The 17,557-nt window shown below is 38.2% G+C and overlaps 1 protein-coding gene and 1 long non-coding RNA gene across 5 annotated transcripts in view; one reads left to right on the top strand and one right to left on the bottom strand.

The window, feature by feature from the left end:
• The window catches only part of LOC108245704, a 541,596-nt gene that overhangs the window by 26,656 nt on the left and 497,383 nt on the right, over nt 1-17,557 (bottom strand). The gene's annotated exons all lie outside the window — the stretch shown is intronic.
• The window catches only part of xirp2a (xin actin binding repeat containing 2a), an 84,660-nt gene that overhangs the window by 48,434 nt on the left and 18,669 nt on the right, over nt 1-17,557 (top strand). Inside the window, exons 1-2 of one of the 4 annotated variants that reach the window (XM_037973800.1) lie at nt 6,084-6,279; nt 11,357-11,508. In XM_037973800.1, the coding sequence (XP_037829728.1) occupies nt 11,455-11,508 (54 nt within the window). In that variant the 5' untranslated portion in view covers nt 6,084-6,279; nt 11,357-11,454. Of the gene's footprint in view, nt 1-6,083; nt 6,280-11,350; nt 11,509-17,557 lie in introns of those variants that run through there. The other 3 variants (XM_017432799.3, XM_017432796.3, XM_017432795.3) reach the window with 3 other exon arrangements.

The raw sequence follows: 17,557 nt of genomic DNA, 5'->3' as shown, positions 1-17,557 counted from the left end.
TTTGCGCTGTTTTTCGGATGGATTCATGGGATGTCGACGCGCATGTAGATATTTGTCTCCAAACTCTGCCTCTCACAAGAGCATTACAAACAAGCAACAGAGGATATGGAGCCAGGCAGCAACTGAAGTTTGGAAAGGGACTTTTGTTGTCATGGTTACCTTAACGAGTTGATTTTTTTTTTTTATGGAGCGTTTAGCAGTACAAAATGCAATTTCCTGAACACACTGTACCTCCAAACTGTGCTAACCTCAAAATGATAGAAAATTCTTTTCATTTTTTTGTTGTCCTTTGGACTAATCTGGAAACATTTTATTGCAGAATAACTGAAGGCGATGAGGCTGACCCACAGCCTTTTTATGTGAACATTGAGTCAGCATTCATATTATTATTTTCCTGTTTTATTATTTTTGCAATCTAACCCCTTCTGCATACTTTGTGCTAATTTATATTTCAAAACATTCTACTCATTCAGGAGATGGGGGCTGTGACTTTTGGTTTCTGTGACTGTTATACTTTTTAAAAATGTTTCATTTTATTTACAAATAAAAATATCACAAGATCTCACACAATCTGTTAAAGTATGTGTTATGGATGGCCCTCAGCTACTACCATATCCAATCTTAGCTCAATATTTGTAAAATTAACTGAGTTACAGCCTTTTTGTGTTTGCTAGGGTTGATCAGCTGTGGTAAACATCTTGAAGGGTGTGAACTCAAAAAGGTAATCAGTTGTAGATGTACATTCAGTGATTACTTCCTGAAGGTTTCATTACAATCCTTTCAGTGGATCATGAGATATTTTGCTAACAGACAGACAGGATTGACTCCAACAGTTAAAGTCAAAATTTTCTTCAAAGATCTTGCACGATGCTTAAAGCTCAGAGCATTTGCTGAGGATGAATCTTACCTACCACCAGGGGTGGAAATTAGAATTTAAAATTAGAAATTTTGATCAACACACACGCCACTGTGGCGGGTTGGCAATTTGAACAGAAAAGGTGTTATTTGTCCTCCTGACATATAGGGGGCAGCAATGTGCTGCTAAATGCAAGAAATAGCAAAGTTTAGCAGACACTCTTTACCAGTTGGTGGCGGTATTGATTCCTTCAGTTGTTTACCAACCACCAATAAAAATCAAGAAGAAGAAGAAGAAACAATTTAAGGAGTAGCATTAGCAATGTGGCGGAACATTTCGGGAGTTAAGCGGGTGGCAGACAACAAAAATGTTTTTCAAGAGTAGTCGAGGGAAGAACCGAAAGTTAAACAACATTTTTTTTTAACTAAATCAATGATGTCATGACGTCGGTCAGTGTGCGTTCGCGCCTACGGCCGCTGTTCTGACGATCTGTGCTTCCTCGTCAGATTTTCCTACCGTAGCACGGCTAAACAGCTATGTCTAACGGTCGGTGCTACCCGTCAAAAACTGCTGTCATCACGTTTACAAACCGAAAACTGTAGCGGTTCGTGTTAATGTTAAATATCATCGGATACTGAAGTGAAAGCTTAGGAGTTATGCTTAGTATAGCATTGGAACAATTTATATCCACGACGAAAACCTTTCTAAAACCACAAAAATCACTTCCTTCATCAGAATAATCCTACCTGTTAAATATAAGCGGGTAGCACAAATAGATCTATGCATTAAAAGCAGGAAGTGTCTGAAAAACATTACAACTTACATACAAAAACTTACAAAAGCACAAAAAAATACTTCAAAAACACTCCACAGAAATAAATTTCACTTGTCTGAATTTTTTATGTACAGATATGCATANTTTTAATGGTTTAAAATAAGAAAAATCTAGTTATTTCCATGCAGTGTCCAGAAAGAGGTGTTGTTCAGCTTGTAGGGCACCACAACTGCTTCCACCCACCTCCATCATCATCATCATATGAAATAACTTTTTGTCACAACAAAAAATAGTGGCTGGTAAAATATTTGAGTGGCTGGTAAAAAAAATGTGTCCACCAGCCACTATGGCTGGTGGACAAAAATTTTAATTTCCACCCCTGGCTACCACTCTATCAAATTTTATCATAATATTTCTAAAAATGACAGAGTTGTAATCCTTTTTGTGAAGACTAAGGTTCATTAGCTGTGGCAGCCATCTTGAATCAGTTTGATCCAAAAAATTTATCAGTTTTAGATGTCAATCCAGTGAAGACTTTCTGAGAGTTTCAATAAAATCCATCAAATGGTTCATGAGATATTTTGCTAACAGGTAGACAGGTTTGACTCCAAGAGTCAATGCCAAAGTTTTAAGCAAAGATGCCAGACAATCAGTTAGCACTTACAGTATGCACTGGGCTGACTCTCAGCTGCTAACACACCAAATTTAACCTCCACATCTATAAAATTAACCGAGATATAGCTATTTTTGCATTTGCTATGTTTGATTTGCTGCAACTGCCATCTTGAATTGGGGTGACACCAAAATCTAATCAGTTGAAGATGTACATCCTCTGATTACTTTCTGGAAATTCCATTAAAATTCATCTCCTGGTTCATGAGATATTTTGCTAACACTACAGGCACATTTACACACACACATTATCGCCCACCTAATCGCTTTTCAGCTGCGGGTACTTAATATGTATATAGGGATTCCTCAAATATATCTCCGACTTAATTTTCCACCTGTCTCTATGGAAGAAAATGTTCCGTTTTACATGTGTTGGAGAACAAAATGACGCTGCCTTTTTCTATTAAAAGACCACTACAGCTTGGTGTACTGTCCTACAGTCTTAACTACTCATCAAATTCTGTTATTCAGGCCTGGCAAAGTGAAAATTAAAAGAATCTGGCAACATGTTTTCACATGCCAAAATCCAGATTAAAATAGAACTTTAGTTATTAGCGCTGATTAGCGTAGCCTTATCCAATGCAAAGACAATATATTGGTTTTACTGTGAGAACAGTAAATCTCGTTACTGCTAAGCTACTCGAACAAATTATATATGTAAATCCCATGCAGTCGTTGATTTTACAAGTTATTTCGGGGTAAAAACCTATTTGAGAGAGGATATGCTCTTGACTTGGTGTCAGAGATCCTCGCAGGCCCATTCATTAGGTATTCTTTGAGAGTGTGTTGATTTTCCACTCCTGGAACAGGAAATCCATGTGCAATTTCAGTGGGATTATCAGCAGAGTGCAGCTTCTCCACAAGCCTGATATCCACTCTTTTCTCCGGTCGATGTGCTGCCACTGGCGCCTTATTGGGGGGCTTTTGGAGAACACCTTGTGTTTTGAGGTTGGTAAACAGTCGTGATTGGAGTTTATTTTACAGGAAGAACAAACATGGAGTGATTTGTCCAGGGTAGTATAGAGATATATTCTCCCACGAAAGATTGGGTGGAAAAACAGCGTATCTGAGCATGAAGAGATATGTCATAGCTTTTATTTATTTTCTCTGTCTCTTTAGGCTTTGGTACCACAGGCGTTGTGCTGACTACCCACGTTTATTGCTCTAGCTGGAATAGTTTTCTGTCTGTCTGTCTTTAAAATAGGTTTGAAGATGTCTTGGTAGCAGGCAAAGAGTGTTTTTCGAAGGAACAGAGGTTTCAGGTACTCTAAATTAATCTTGGCAGAACGTTTTAAATCATTCACGACACTGAAAACACTCAAGGTGTAGCAACTTATGCAATCAATATTTAACGCAAGTGTGTGTATCTCAGACCCATGTGATAGTGAACTTTCAACATTCTAAATTTAGTACAGGACACCTGCTTTTAAAAGAAAAAAAAATAGGATGTAGTTGTGGTGAAGAGGGAGCTGAGCTGCGAGGCAAAGTTCTCTGTTTACTGGTCGGTGTATGTTCCTGCCCTCACCTGTGGTCATGAACTGAAAGAAACGAGATTCCAGATACATGAGGTTGAAATGAGTTTTCTCCGCAGGGTAGCTGGACTCTCCTTTAGAGATAGGGTAAGAAGTGCAGTTATCCTTAAGCGTAAAGCTGCTGCTCCTCCACATCGAGAGGAGCCAGTTGAGGTGGTTTGGGCATCTGGTAAGGATGGACGCCTCCCTAGGGATGTGTTCCGGGCATGTCCAAATGGGAGGAGACACCGGGAAAGACCCAGGGCACGCTGAAGAGACTATGTCTCTTGGCTGACCTGGGAACACCTTGGAGTCCCCCTGAAAGAGGTAACTGTGGAAAGAGACGTCTGGTCCTCCCTGCTCAAGCTGCTGCCCCAGCAACCCGACTCCGGAACAAGCGGCAGGTGGATGGATAGAAAAAGGATGTCTAAAACTACATTTCTTAGACCGTTACAGCAATTTTCAAGAACTTCCAAGTCATGCTTAGCATATGAATCAGAAATCCTTACTGAGCGCAGACAGGCAGGGTTTTGCTGATTCTGACAGTGACGTTTGAGTGTGTCTTTTTCAAAAGCATCTTCAAACCAGTTTTATTCCAAGGCCATAAAATACAGCCCTGAGGTAAGTGTGTGACGTGCTCGTGACATTGGATAATCTATTGGTGTTTGATGCCGGGGCAACCTCGAAGCACAACACCAAGAAAGACCCCAGCTTCCTATTTGAACAAGGCAGCAATAAAAGGAAGCCTCATCTGGAAATGAACAGTTTTCAAAACCGCTATCTGACCGAACCTTTTGCTCACTCACCATTGTTTGCAATAACGTTGATCACAGCTTATTATGTTGTTTTGTAGAACCTCAGAACAGTATTTTTGCTTATGGAAATTGGGCAGTAATCTGTGCTTGACTTATTTCATGGGAAACAAACAACGTGAAGTCAATAAACAGTTTACTACTGGAGCTATGAGAGGTTTTTATGCACAAGAGAGCTGTAATGAGCTTTTGAGTTGGGGCTGGTGAAGTTCTTCAACATGTACAAGGTGAAAAATCCACTTTTTTTATTTTGCTTGACTTCCGAGTTTTATTCTTAAGCACCTTGCTGCCATGTCACTTGGAGACCTCTGTCATACACTCAGATTACTATCTCGTCAAACTATTTGGGAAAGTCCAGTTGATGATGACATAGCTTTGGAAGCTTTTGATTGGTTAGGTAATAAATTCACTGGAGGTACACCTATGGATGCATTTCAAGGCACACCTCAAACACTGCTTTTTTCTGTGATGTCATGGGAAAATCAAAAGAAATCAGCCAAGATAACAGGAAGAGAACTGGCAACTTTGTATAGGTGAGTTTGGGTGCACAATGGGGTTTGTTTCCTCTGGCTTGACTTAAAATGCTATTTTGTCTATTTAGTCAATATTTTAACTTATTTTTTCAACCTTTTGACATTTGTTTTTTTAACATTTCAATTTATTTTAAAAACAGTAATTTTACTTTTAATTTTAATTTTAAATTTCTGAAAACTCAAATTACCCCACTCAACTCTTTTTTTTCTTTTGAGTGGGTGCCATTAATGCAGAGCTTTTACAAAAATAAATGTTCATTTGTTTATATGGCTTTTCTCCAATCTTTTCTCTAATTTATGTATTATCTCTCATTGTAATTCTTTATGTATTTTATTGGAAATGGCAGATTAGCTTAACTTACTGTAGCATAAAGACTGTAAAACAAACAAAAAAATCCATCCAAACAAGTTCATTCAGTTTAAGAAAAACACCAATTAGTACATCTTAGCTATGAGCGAGTTTCTAAAATGAGTCATTTGCAGGATGAAATTCTATGCCATTCCTTCCTGAGCTTGTTCTTGAGAAATAATACCTAACTGCCAGTACAGATAACCTTTGTCCTGGCAACACACTTTATAGGGAGACATTTTGTACTTTGAGTCTTATGAATGCCGTTTACAGTAACATGTATGTGCTCGGCTGTGAAATATGATGATATTTAGCTTGCTAACAAGAAGCAATAGCAAATGTCAAATGTCTTGCTGTGTAAATGAAAGATGTACTCTGCGTGTGTTTTTCTAGCTCATGGTGTGGGATGCCTGGGCCCATAAGACTACTGTGACATAAGGATCAGGGAATGCAGGGTACCTCTGTACTTGATGCTAAAAAAAGACAGCCCACCTCCACTAACCCTGTCTCCAAAGTCCATCCCATTTTTTACGAAGGGGGCTTCTAAAATAAAATCAGCTGTCACTAGACGCCAGGGCCCCACTGAGCTGTAGTCTGCGCTGCTGGAGCTGGTCTCCAATGCCCCACTTTGTGTCCCGGACTGATTTTCTCTGTTGGGTTCAGTCTGATTGACTACACCCATTTTATTTTCTAGAAGTCCCAAGGCCCTTTGCTGTTCGATTGGATTTTATTACTGTTTTAATTTTTTTTAAGGAACATCTTGCACTGAAGGTAAGAATTTTGTGGAGACTTTTTGCATGTCAAGGTTGTCTCAGTTGATAACAATTGTCCATTGAGACTGCGATCCTTTTAAAGTAATTTTCAACAATAGCTCACAAGAAGGGAAAAAGAAAATTGGCCTTGGTGGATCTGTTCAATAGCATTTTTACTGGGCATCATGAGTCATCTTTCGTGAGAAATAAATAGCAGTTCAACTGGTAGGACTTTATTTCTTTTAGTCAACTGAACGTTTTACAAAGACTTGATTTGGTTGGATGTTTTCCTGATTTCACATTTTCATAAAACATGAATAGCCCGTTCCTGCTTCCTTTCACCAGACATCCCAGCGGCAGTCTGATCTGGAATAATCTAAAAGCAAAACAATTTGAAGCTAAAGTGCTAGGTCTAGCATGGGGAAGTGCTCGAGGACAATCCACTCTCCTTGTACAGAAGTTATTTTGATAGATTTGACAGTGTAATTATTGTGCTTGTTTTACTTTGTCGGCGAGGAAGAAATTACCCTTCATGGGCTGACATTTCAATTAGTGTAGCTCGCTCAGCTTTCTTGTCAAAACTCACCAGGCAAACGCTTTGGTCAGTGAGTACTGAACAGAAAATTGCATGGCTTAAGGCCTCTGTTTGAGGATAGGGCAGACAGGGAGGTGACGCCTCCGTGATTAGGGGATGGCCTCTGCCTGACACAGATCTATGGTCCTTGAACTCGCTTTGAGCTATGAAAACATGCCGCCTACTCTCACATCCATAAACACTGAAATTACTCTCTCATTCTTTGTCTGTCTCCCCTGTGGATCCACTCTCTAATGCCTCACCCTGCCACCCTTCTCGTCTCCACAGTAGCCTGTCAAGTGTCAAACAGCTCACCTTCGGTCACTTTCGAGCAGGCATCAGCGAGGGGGCAGTGCAGGGAGGTCAATGGGCCTTAGCTAAGCATAATATAGCCACTGAGTCGTACTCATTGCCAGCAGCGTGGCCTCCCTCATTGACTTATTATGGCTTTTCCTAGTTCTATTACGCCTTATCCAGTGTCATCACTTGTGCTGTTGTGGACTTGAACAGATAAAAATATGAGGAAAATAAAAAAATTAATATCTATAGCATTGGTAAATGCTTCTCACAGCAGGCCAATATGTTCTCCATCAAAAGAAGAAATGGTTTATCTTCATATCAATAAAACAATGAAAACTAAAACTTTAGCTTCAGACCATGATGGTAATTGCATGTCTGAGTTGAGGTTCTTCAATTTTGAGTTCACTTTGTCCCCCAAACTTCCCTTTTACTGCCATCCACATGCTCACACTTCCGCTCCACGAGGTGCCCTGTAACGAGGGAACATGACGCTGCAGACAGAGCCGGTTTATAAAAAGGCTGGGTTTATTTTTCTCCTCCAGTCAGCCTCTTCTCCCCCCTCCTCTTACCTCACCTCCATGCTATGGCAGCTCTGCATATGACTTATCATTCTGAAAAGCCAGAGATACCCAAAGCGCTGTTGTCATCGCGCTCCATCGTTGAAACCCTCCTGTCGATGACCCTGTGACAACCATGATGTGAACATTTATCTCGGGTGATAAATGTGGGCCTTATCTCAGTGTATTTTTCATCAAGCTGGTATGAAGATACACCACAGCTTCAGGTGTAGGATTTATGACCTTTATTTATAGGATTTAGCGGAAGCTACTCTCTCGAACAGCCTATTTCCTCTCCAGTGGGTTATATTTGTGCAAATATTCTGGATGTAGCGAGAAGCTAATAAACATTGTGGCTTTCATCATATGACATCTGAGTTAAGCTGTAAAAGTAGTACAAGTGGCACCACAAAAAGAAATCCTTGTGTTATCTGTAAAAATTTGCTACAGGGAGTTTTTGATACAACAGGGGGACAGCGGTTAGCTGTTAGCTTCTGTGTTGGAATCAGAAGCTACCAAAGAAACTGGGGTAAGCATTGCAATTAGCTCATCTGTTATGTTATACATCAATTTTACTCATTTTGTTTAAAAAAGGTTCTCTAGTTTTGGGAATATGCATATAATACACTCTGAAAGTAATTTTCAGAGCAATTTATAAACAGTGATGGCTACCACTATATTGAATTCTCAAAAAAGTCCCCTAGGTTAGCACTTCTAACTTGACTCTATATTGTTACTCAAAGAAAAAATTATTTTAAATTTCTTATTCTTAATATGCCTGAATGAATTTCACAGATATGGGCCGAAATCATTGTTTTACAAGGCATAAATAAGTCTCAAGCCTTTGTAGTCAATACCTTTGCACTAACCTTTAAATTTCAAGTCCTGAAAAAGACATTTGACCAAATGTGATTTTATTAGAAATTATTATCAAATTATTTACTGAAATTTTAAATGCTCATTGATCATTGGCCATATAAAAAGAATACTAAAGGTTATGTAAAATCTAGTAGAAGGTGGATTAATATAACCGAAATCTCAAATAAACTTAGTTAAAAAAGTTTGGAAATTTGTGCTTGGTTGATTGTTTCTTTGTTGTAACAAAGTTTTTTAGCCTGTTTATTTCCCCTTTAATGGGGTTGAAACATACATTTTATGGATTGAGCAGCAAAATTGAGTATGTGGGTTGTGTCCATGACAAACTTGCCAAATCTTCTCTGCCATTTTAAATAATTTTTTATGTATTTATTTATTTATTTATTTATTTTTGCGATTGACTCTTGCTTGGTGTTGATTATGGGATTGTGTGATTGAAGTCTGAATAAACATGACATATTGGCCATTTAACAACTTATTCATTTAACAAACAGGGGCCTCAGTAACGTGGAAGAACCATACACAGCCACAACAGCCTGGCACCTCCTCCTCATGCTGCTCACCAAGCTTGGTCACACACTGCTGGAGGATGGCATGTCATTCTTCAACCAGTATTTGTTCTAAGTCATCTAGTATGTTTGAAGAAGAAGAAGAAGATTTGGCAAATTTCTCACGGGCGCAACCCACATACTCAACTCTGCTGCTTAACCCACAAATGCATTTTTTTCTAACAAATGTGGCACAGTTTAAGGGGAAATAAACAGGCTTTCCTACAGTTTAAGATTTATTGCCAAAAAGCATTGTTACAACAAATTGCCCAAAAACAATTTTCTTTACTTTGTGTCCTGTATTATTCTATGATCCATGCCTACACAATTTTTTTATATGCAAAGTGAGTTTTATTTTAGTCCTCCAACTCATCATCAACCAGAACGTCATAGATCATTTATGTGAGCGCTTCTGGTTTTGGTCACCTTGTTCAAGGAACACAGAGTATTTCATGTAGCAGTGAATAAATCTGAACATAAAAGTGTTTGATTGTGAAATAAATTGCAAAAGTTCAGTTTGGAATCAGCATGAAAGACCAATGAACAGGTAAAATACAGAGATTTTTGCAGTAAAGTCTCACATCATGTACAAAAGCATTTTTTGTCATATTTCCATTGCCTGTGTCTGTATGTACATGTTTATATGTTTGTTTGTCTGTGAGCAAAGTATCTCAAGAACCATTGGTTGAATTTTAATGTACATCCACAATTGATTAATGTTTGGAGTCAACCTGATTCAAGAGAGCTGCCATAGCTATTTGACATTAGCAAACACAAAAATGGCTATAACTTAGTACTTTTTTTTTTACAGATATTCAGCTAAAACTGGGTGTGGTAGTAGATGAGGGACTTCCCAAACATATACTCTAAGTTCCAGCATATTATGTGAGATCTTTGTTTAAAACTTTGGCACGCAAAGAATGCTAGGCTTTTAATTTTGGACCAGATTTTCCTTTGCAAACTTTATGTAGATATGTGCCACAGATATGCTCTAAATTAGCACTAAGTAAAAGCAGCATTTCTCCAAAGAATACATACCACTCAATGCCTTTGCTGCAAATATTTTAAACAAATATTTCACACAATTGATTAATGCTTGGAATATGTGTTGGCGATGACTCTCATCTTCTATCGCACCAAATCTTAGCTTAATATCTATCAAACTGACTGAATTGTACATAGTTTATTTTTTTCTAATGTAAATTAGCAACCTGTGGTCATCTTGAATCAGGTTGACTCTAAAAGTTGTAGATGATTACTTTCTTAGAGTAAAAGTAAAATCCATTTTTACACTTTAAAGTAAGTAACAACTTTGAGCCGAGCTTGAAGAACATGTTCAGGAACGATAAAAAAGCAGCAATAAGGAGAATTATAATATGTCAAAAGGTTAAAGCAAGAACACAGAAAGAAAGCGAACAATTTCTATTTAGGGTTGTCTTTCATCCCAGAGTGTTGTTGCTTGCAGAAAAAAAAAAAAAAAAAAAACATGCCAAGGGCTAAAAGGTTCGGTGTGGGTGGAGGTTGAGCCTTAGCCGAGCTTTCTCTGTTTCCTAATGATCCTTTGTAGCACAAAAAAGTCAAATGTAGAATCCGCGGTAGGCTCTAATTGGCTATCCGCAGGGATGCGCTGAAGAATATGAAGAAACACGCGGTGGGTTCTTTCTGAATGACTAGATGAGCGTTCTGCCAGTATTTCTAATGGCTCATTTGCTTCTGGCTACTTCTTAGCTCAAATATGTACAGAATCTGGAATGCTGTCTTCATCAAAACCAAGGGAAGGCAGTTCAATCAAAAAGGCAAAATTCAAAGTCAACACCAAATTTCCATTAGGGCGTGCAGTTTCTATTTCTTGCTTTAACATCAAATTTCAGAGATCTGTGAGTGTATATGGGATCTTTTAGAAGGAACATTCTGTTTCAAACAACTTCTGAGAAAAAAAGGAAAACACTGTTCCATTGATTCTGCTTCTTCTGTTATCATAAAAAGAAGCCTTTTGTACAAATCTGTCCCTGAGGTCCAATTACTAAATGCCAACCTCTATCGCAGCTTCCACTGTTGTGCCAAAGGAGTAACGAGTAGGTAGCAAATATCAGCAGATCCCTGGAGGAGACATATGTAGCAGCCACTTTGAATCTAGCTTGCTTTTGATTCAACAAGAAAAAGAGTATTATCATGTTTAAAGACATGTATTGTGTCTGTGTCTGTGTCTGTGTGTGTGTGTGCGTGTGTGTGAAGCTGCAGGCAGCCCAAGCAAATCCAGGTCCGGACGTCCCGAGGAGAGGGCACCAAGTGTCGACAACCAGGAGGCTGAGCCGGTGTCGGTGAAAGAGAGGCTGGCGATGTATCAAGCTGCCGTGTCCAATAAAGAAAGCAGCAGCTCCTCCTCTGCTGCGGTAAGACGATACTTCCACGAGCTCGTAACGAGATATGGAGGCGAGGATGTACAGAGCAGCCCGGGGGGGGATAGGCGGCAGACGCTCGCTGCCATGTGCCATTTTGTTGTTTTGTTAAAGGAGGTGGCACTGACCTCTGCTGGGATGTTAGACTGGGAAGGTTTGATAAGATTCTGTATCACTGTGTCCTAAAACTCAACACAGGATTGGAAAAATACACTTCTGGAAAGTAAACATTCATCAAAAATGAAGCATTAAACTATTATTTTATGAACAGCTGCTCTGAAACATAAATTCCCCAACTTCTGACTCACCCTTCACTTGATCTTTTTATTTTTTACCTCAAGTATTATAGTATTGTTTCTTTTACGGATGCTTTCTTGTTTATTTCCTAATGATTTACAGGTATGATAGTCATATGTCTTAGTAGATCTATTAAATTTTGGTACACTAGCAAAAAAATGGAAGAAGCGTGTCCACCTCCTCCCATTGTGTGAAGGTGAAGCAAGCAAAATTTGGTTTATGGGCACTGCCACATTGTATTTTTGGTGCCAGAGTTTGCACAGTTGACATGTGCCTTTCCCCTCTAGGGTTGCAAAGGGGTGGAAAATATTCATTAAATTTCCAGAAACTTTCTAGGAAATTAAGCTGGCAAACTTTGGAAACATTCCAAATTGGAAACCCTTTCTCAAACAGTCCTAAATACAAAAAATCTGCACAGCTAAAGACCATTGCTGATTCAGGGCTTATATTTTACTTCCAATCTGATATTCATACTAAGACTTTTTGTATGGAAACATACAAAAATGCTGGGATATAATCAAAGAAATATGTGTTTGCCATCTAAAGTTGGTAAATGGAAACAACAATAAAGTGCAATTTGAATTCTACAAGCCTGTTTATTCTGATATAAAATATATTTATGCAATAATATAATCAAAATTTACTTAACTTTATGTAGTCCAAGGGCTCAAATGTGTGGCTTCAATAGTTTTGGTGTTCTGGGCTCGGACAATAAGGTCTTTATAGTCCGGGATTGCAGAAATCATCTGTGCATGTGAAGGAAGAATAGTTTAGATGTACTCAAGTGTACTTGCATGAAATCTAGTTGTTTTAGATGAGATTATGGAAAAATATATTTTCTCAAACTGGGTTTCAAATCCCTGTTAAGGGCCAACCTTCAGTTTTTTAATCCCATACATTTCCATTAATTCCTATGAAAAGTTTTCAACCTGAACACACAGCAGCAAGTTAAGAACTATAGAAATCAGCAAAAGTCGCCTCGGAGTAAATTATCAGAGGCATATTTTTATTTTTCCTATCCTATCAGTAGTCCAGAGAAGTGATTACAAGTTTTTTGATGATTTTGAACCTTTCTAATTTTTTCTTCTTCCAATAATACATGCACAAAATCAAAAGGACTGTTACACCACATGTTAAAATGTTAAACATCGCATGTTCGTGACATTTAAGGAGATAGCGTCAATCTTTTGATTAAGGTTTCTGCCACTGGTTAAATCTCCAAAACAAGGTCATTCACAGAGCTACCTACAACAGGTAAGATATTAATGACAATTCTTTTTAAAACACATATTTGAAGAACAGCTCCAAATCACAAATGCTTTGCTACTTTATTCTGTTAAATTACTTTTCTCACCGTTTTACTCCAGAAGATTTTTATACATGAGCTGCAGTTGTTGTGCATCATTCTTTCTTCCTCGTAAAAAGGGCAACAAAATAAACAACAAAATTTTTTATTTCAAACCACACAAGAAGCTGAATAAATCTGATTGCCTTCTTTCACACTCACAAACTCTGAAATAATTACAAACACTATTTATCATCCTGGCAGCACTGGACCACCTGCTGTAAGCTTTCATGTTTTTTTTTCCTTTCATCGGATGCCTTTTCTTCTGCATATTAAAGAAATGTTGACATTGCTCATGCCTAACGTGACACACAAAGTCATTAATAGTCAAATCAGAGTCCTTCAGACCTCCTCTGTAATTAAAATTATTGTTTTTTTTCCCCCTCCAGTGCATTTGGGCAAACACACACATCCAGTACTTTACATCAGCAGGACTTCACACATTATTCTTTTTAGCTGTTGAACGCACAGAAATGAAGAATATAATATTCTGAATATCCTTGAGCCATTATTTATCACCAAAGGGAATAAAAAGAGCCTGTGTGACTTTGAAGAGCTTGCATGCACCTTATAAACCCAATAACTCAACAGAGTGAGCAGTTTGTCAGCCAAGGCCATCACAATAAGCCCATTTCGTTTCTAAAATGATGGCCCACGTCATCAAAAATTCCATCTTTTCTATTCCATAACCATAACAAATAAAAAACTAACCAGCTCTTTTGCATTTAAATGTTACATGTTTTTGCCACAATGAGGAATTGAAAGGCAAGCTGCACAGAAGTTGTTTAGGTGTCTGCTGACTAAAAACCCCAAAGGTTTGGTGATTTCCAGGGCACAGTTAGCAGGGTAAAAAAAAAGTTTAACCTTGATAATAACTTCATACATGATCTGCTAACTCTTAGGTTTTGTGTTGTGAATGACTCTCAGTTTCTATCACATTAAACTTTAACTTAATATCTGTAAAACCAACTAAGTCATATCCATTTTGGGGTATTCAAAGTTTAATTAACTGTGGTGGCCATCTTGAATCAGGTTTACTCCAAAAGTTAATCAGGTGTAGATGTACATCCAATGTATTCTGAAAGTTTCATTAACATCCATTTAGTGGTTCATGAGATATTTTGCTAACAGACAGAGAGTTGACTCCAACAGTTAATAGCAAAGCTTTAAACAAAGACATTGTGTGATTGGTTAGCTCTTGGTGTATGTGTTGGGGGTGACTCTCAGCTACTAACACAGCACATTTTACCACAATATTTGTCAAATTGACTGAGTTATACCTATTTTTGTGTTTTCTAATGTTGATTAGCTGTGGCAGCCATTTTGAATCAGGTTGACTCCAAATGTTAATACGATGCACGTGTATATTCAATGATTACTTTTTGAGAGTTTCAATAAAATCTGTCCACTGGCTCATGAGCTATTTTGTCAACAGATAGATGAACAAACCCACACGTATGCACATACAGACACAGGCATAACAATTATTGCCTGCAGGTGATAAATATCTCATACTTGTCAGATTTTAAAACTTTAGGTTAAAAACAACATTACATTGTTACATTGCATATTTAGCAAAACCTAAGCCAAACAGACAGTGCAAGTCTATCAACCGCCATTCCTATTCCCATATAGATAGGAAAGGCAAGTAGTAGCCAGACACTGCTAATCAAATGCTTTTGGTTAACTCCTCCATTAAAGCAGAAATTTTGGCAATTTGCTGCTCTTGTGCAGCAGTCTTAACCCTCCTGAAGCCATTGTCACTGAACAAAGGAAGACAAGCCCTTGTAACTTTGGGTCCATTTGACCTGGAGGCCATGGGTGAGTTAAGATAACACCAAGGAAGAAAAACATTGGCAATGAGAAGCAACTGTTGCTGCTGGGAAAGGTTAATGATTTCCAATCCATTTCGAGTTTTCATCTGATTTAAGCACCAGACTTCAGGAACAATGTCCTTTAAACAGATGTGACCAAAGTAGAGATGGTTACCCATAATGCACAGCACCCTGTTTGGAGAAAAAACAAACACAGAATATTGGCGCAAACACCTCATACCAATTGTCAAGCACGGTGGTGGAGGGGTGAGGATTTGGCCTTGTTTTGATTTGGGCATCATGTAGTCCCTGAGTCGACCAGGAATTCCTCTGTAAAAATATAATATAGAGTCAAATTCCAAAGCTTTTTGGACCAAGGGTTATTGCCTAGCAGGACAATGGTTCTACAACAAAATGGCTGAAAAAGAAAAGAATCAACGTGCTGCAATGGTTCAAATCAAACTCCACACCTCAGCTTGATTCAAATGTTGGGGTGGAACCTTAGAGAGCTGAGCAGAAACGAATATCTACAACCCTAAATGAATTTTTTAAAAACACTGTAAAAAGAGTGGGCCAAAATTCCTGAACAACCACGTGAGACTGATAAAGTTCTACAGAAAATGATTACCGAAGCTCCTTAGTGCTAAGCAGGTTCTTTAAGCTGCTGAATAATGAGGTGGTTTTAGTTTTACAAGCAGTGCTTCTGTCTTCTGGCTTAGTTTGTGTTAAATAGTTGGTTTTTTTGTCCATCCATCCATCCATCCATTTTCTTCACCCGCTTCTCCATTCCGGTTGTTGTTGTTTTTTTTGTCTAAAGTTAAATTTAGGATGTGGTATGGTACCATTTTTTTTTTGTCTTCATTTTTTTAAATTCTAGAATGGTAAGACAATTTACCTCCTTTTTTAAGCCAATGTACTAATCCAATTTTCTATCTGTGGTCCACCAGTGTCCCCTAAAAGCACAGCCGTAAGTGACTTGTCACTTTTTATGAATGGCTGTTATGCATAATGATCCTTTAAATAACAGCCACTTCAGAAACTGAATAAATTTTTAAATTAAACTAATTGGTGAGCTCCTTTGTTCATGAAAAAAAGGACTCGGTGTAAGATCTCTCAGTTAGGGATTGCAGTGTTGCAACCTCCAAACCTCGGCAGATTCTCACTGTCAAGCCTCATGTGGAGACTACTGACAGCTGGAAGTTGATGTGTTTGTAACCAATATGTCTAAGTGTGTGTGTGTGGGTGTGTTACTTGTAGAAACTGAAGTGGGCAGGGAGATGTAGTCTGAACAGGTTTGGGCTTCCTATCTACAGCAGCTGTTGTCTGCATGTCCACATTTAACCGACAACAAGCCTAAATATGGCAGCAGTCCTGACTGACATATTTCCTTCAATATACAGCAGCACAGCTTTCTACAAATGTCTGAACCAATAGGATACGGGCTGCTGTGCAGTAGCACCATTTTGCAACAAAATCACTTGTCATAGCGATTACATGTAAAGACACAATACAAACAGAAAAATCGAAAAACAACGACTACAACTCAGTGAATTTTGATGATGTTGAGCTAAAATTTGGTGAAGTAGTAGCTGAGAGTGATTTATAACATATAGTCCAAGTGCTACTCATTGCTTCAGATCTTTTGCTTAAAATTCTAGCATTAATTATTGGAGTCGACCCTGCTTGTCTGTTAGCAAAGTATCTCATAAACTACTGGGCAAATGTTATTAGAACTTTCAGAAATGAACAACTGCATGTGATTCTAAAAACCTGATTCATTTGTTAGGTCATTCCAGTTCAAGATGGCCAATACAACTAATCAACATCAGCCAATATGTTTGTTTATTTCCAAGTACTACCCTTTAGCCATAATAAACAAATAAGAACATACACTGATGGTTATACATTAAACTATAAATCACTGGATTTTTCATGGATATCTTTAAGATTTTGTCAAGACGGAGCATGGTGGACTCAGAATGCAGACTCATCCTGAAAGGAAAACTGATTTATTAAATAAAAGAAAACAAGAGGCTGACGTGGCAGCAAAGACTAACACAAAAACCATGGAACAGAACATGGCAAGGCAATGGACCACAAGGGCAAAAACTGCAGACAGAATGAATGAACCAGCAAGGAAGTGGAGAAGGTGACCAGGTTTAAAGACAGGGGTAATCAGGGGAAGTGAGCACAGGTGAGTGATTCAATTAGGAACAGGTGAAGATGGGCGTGGCAGGAAGACAAGAGCTAAACAGAGGAGAAGTGAACAATGACAGGAAAGAATGACACAAGGAAAAAAATAAATAAATCGAAACTCAAACAGAAGCATGAATCAGAAACAAGAAAACATAACCCTTGAAAACAGAAAAACAAAGAACCAAGAACGAAAGCCAAAAACAAACTCAAAATTACTAGAATTCATGACAGATTTGCTTAACATTATACCAGTCAGTTGCATTGACTTCCTAGAACTTTTTTTTTCTCCTTTGTTTATGAGATCATTTTTAATTCGTAAGTCTTGTTGACTTGTTGGTAAAACACCAATCGGGCAAGCTGTTTTTCTCTTTCTATTTTTTATTCAAGAAGG

Source organism: Kryptolebias marmoratus, linkage group LG23 (genome assembly GCF_001649575.2).
Source record: "Kryptolebias marmoratus isolate JLee-2015 linkage group LG23, ASM164957v2, whole genome shotgun sequence".
In the NCBI taxonomy this organism is placed as follows: Eukaryota; Metazoa; Chordata; class Actinopteri; order Cyprinodontiformes; family Rivulidae; genus Kryptolebias; species Kryptolebias marmoratus.
Note: the sequence above shows the minus strand (reverse complement) of the source record. Positions and strands in the feature narration are given on the sequence as shown.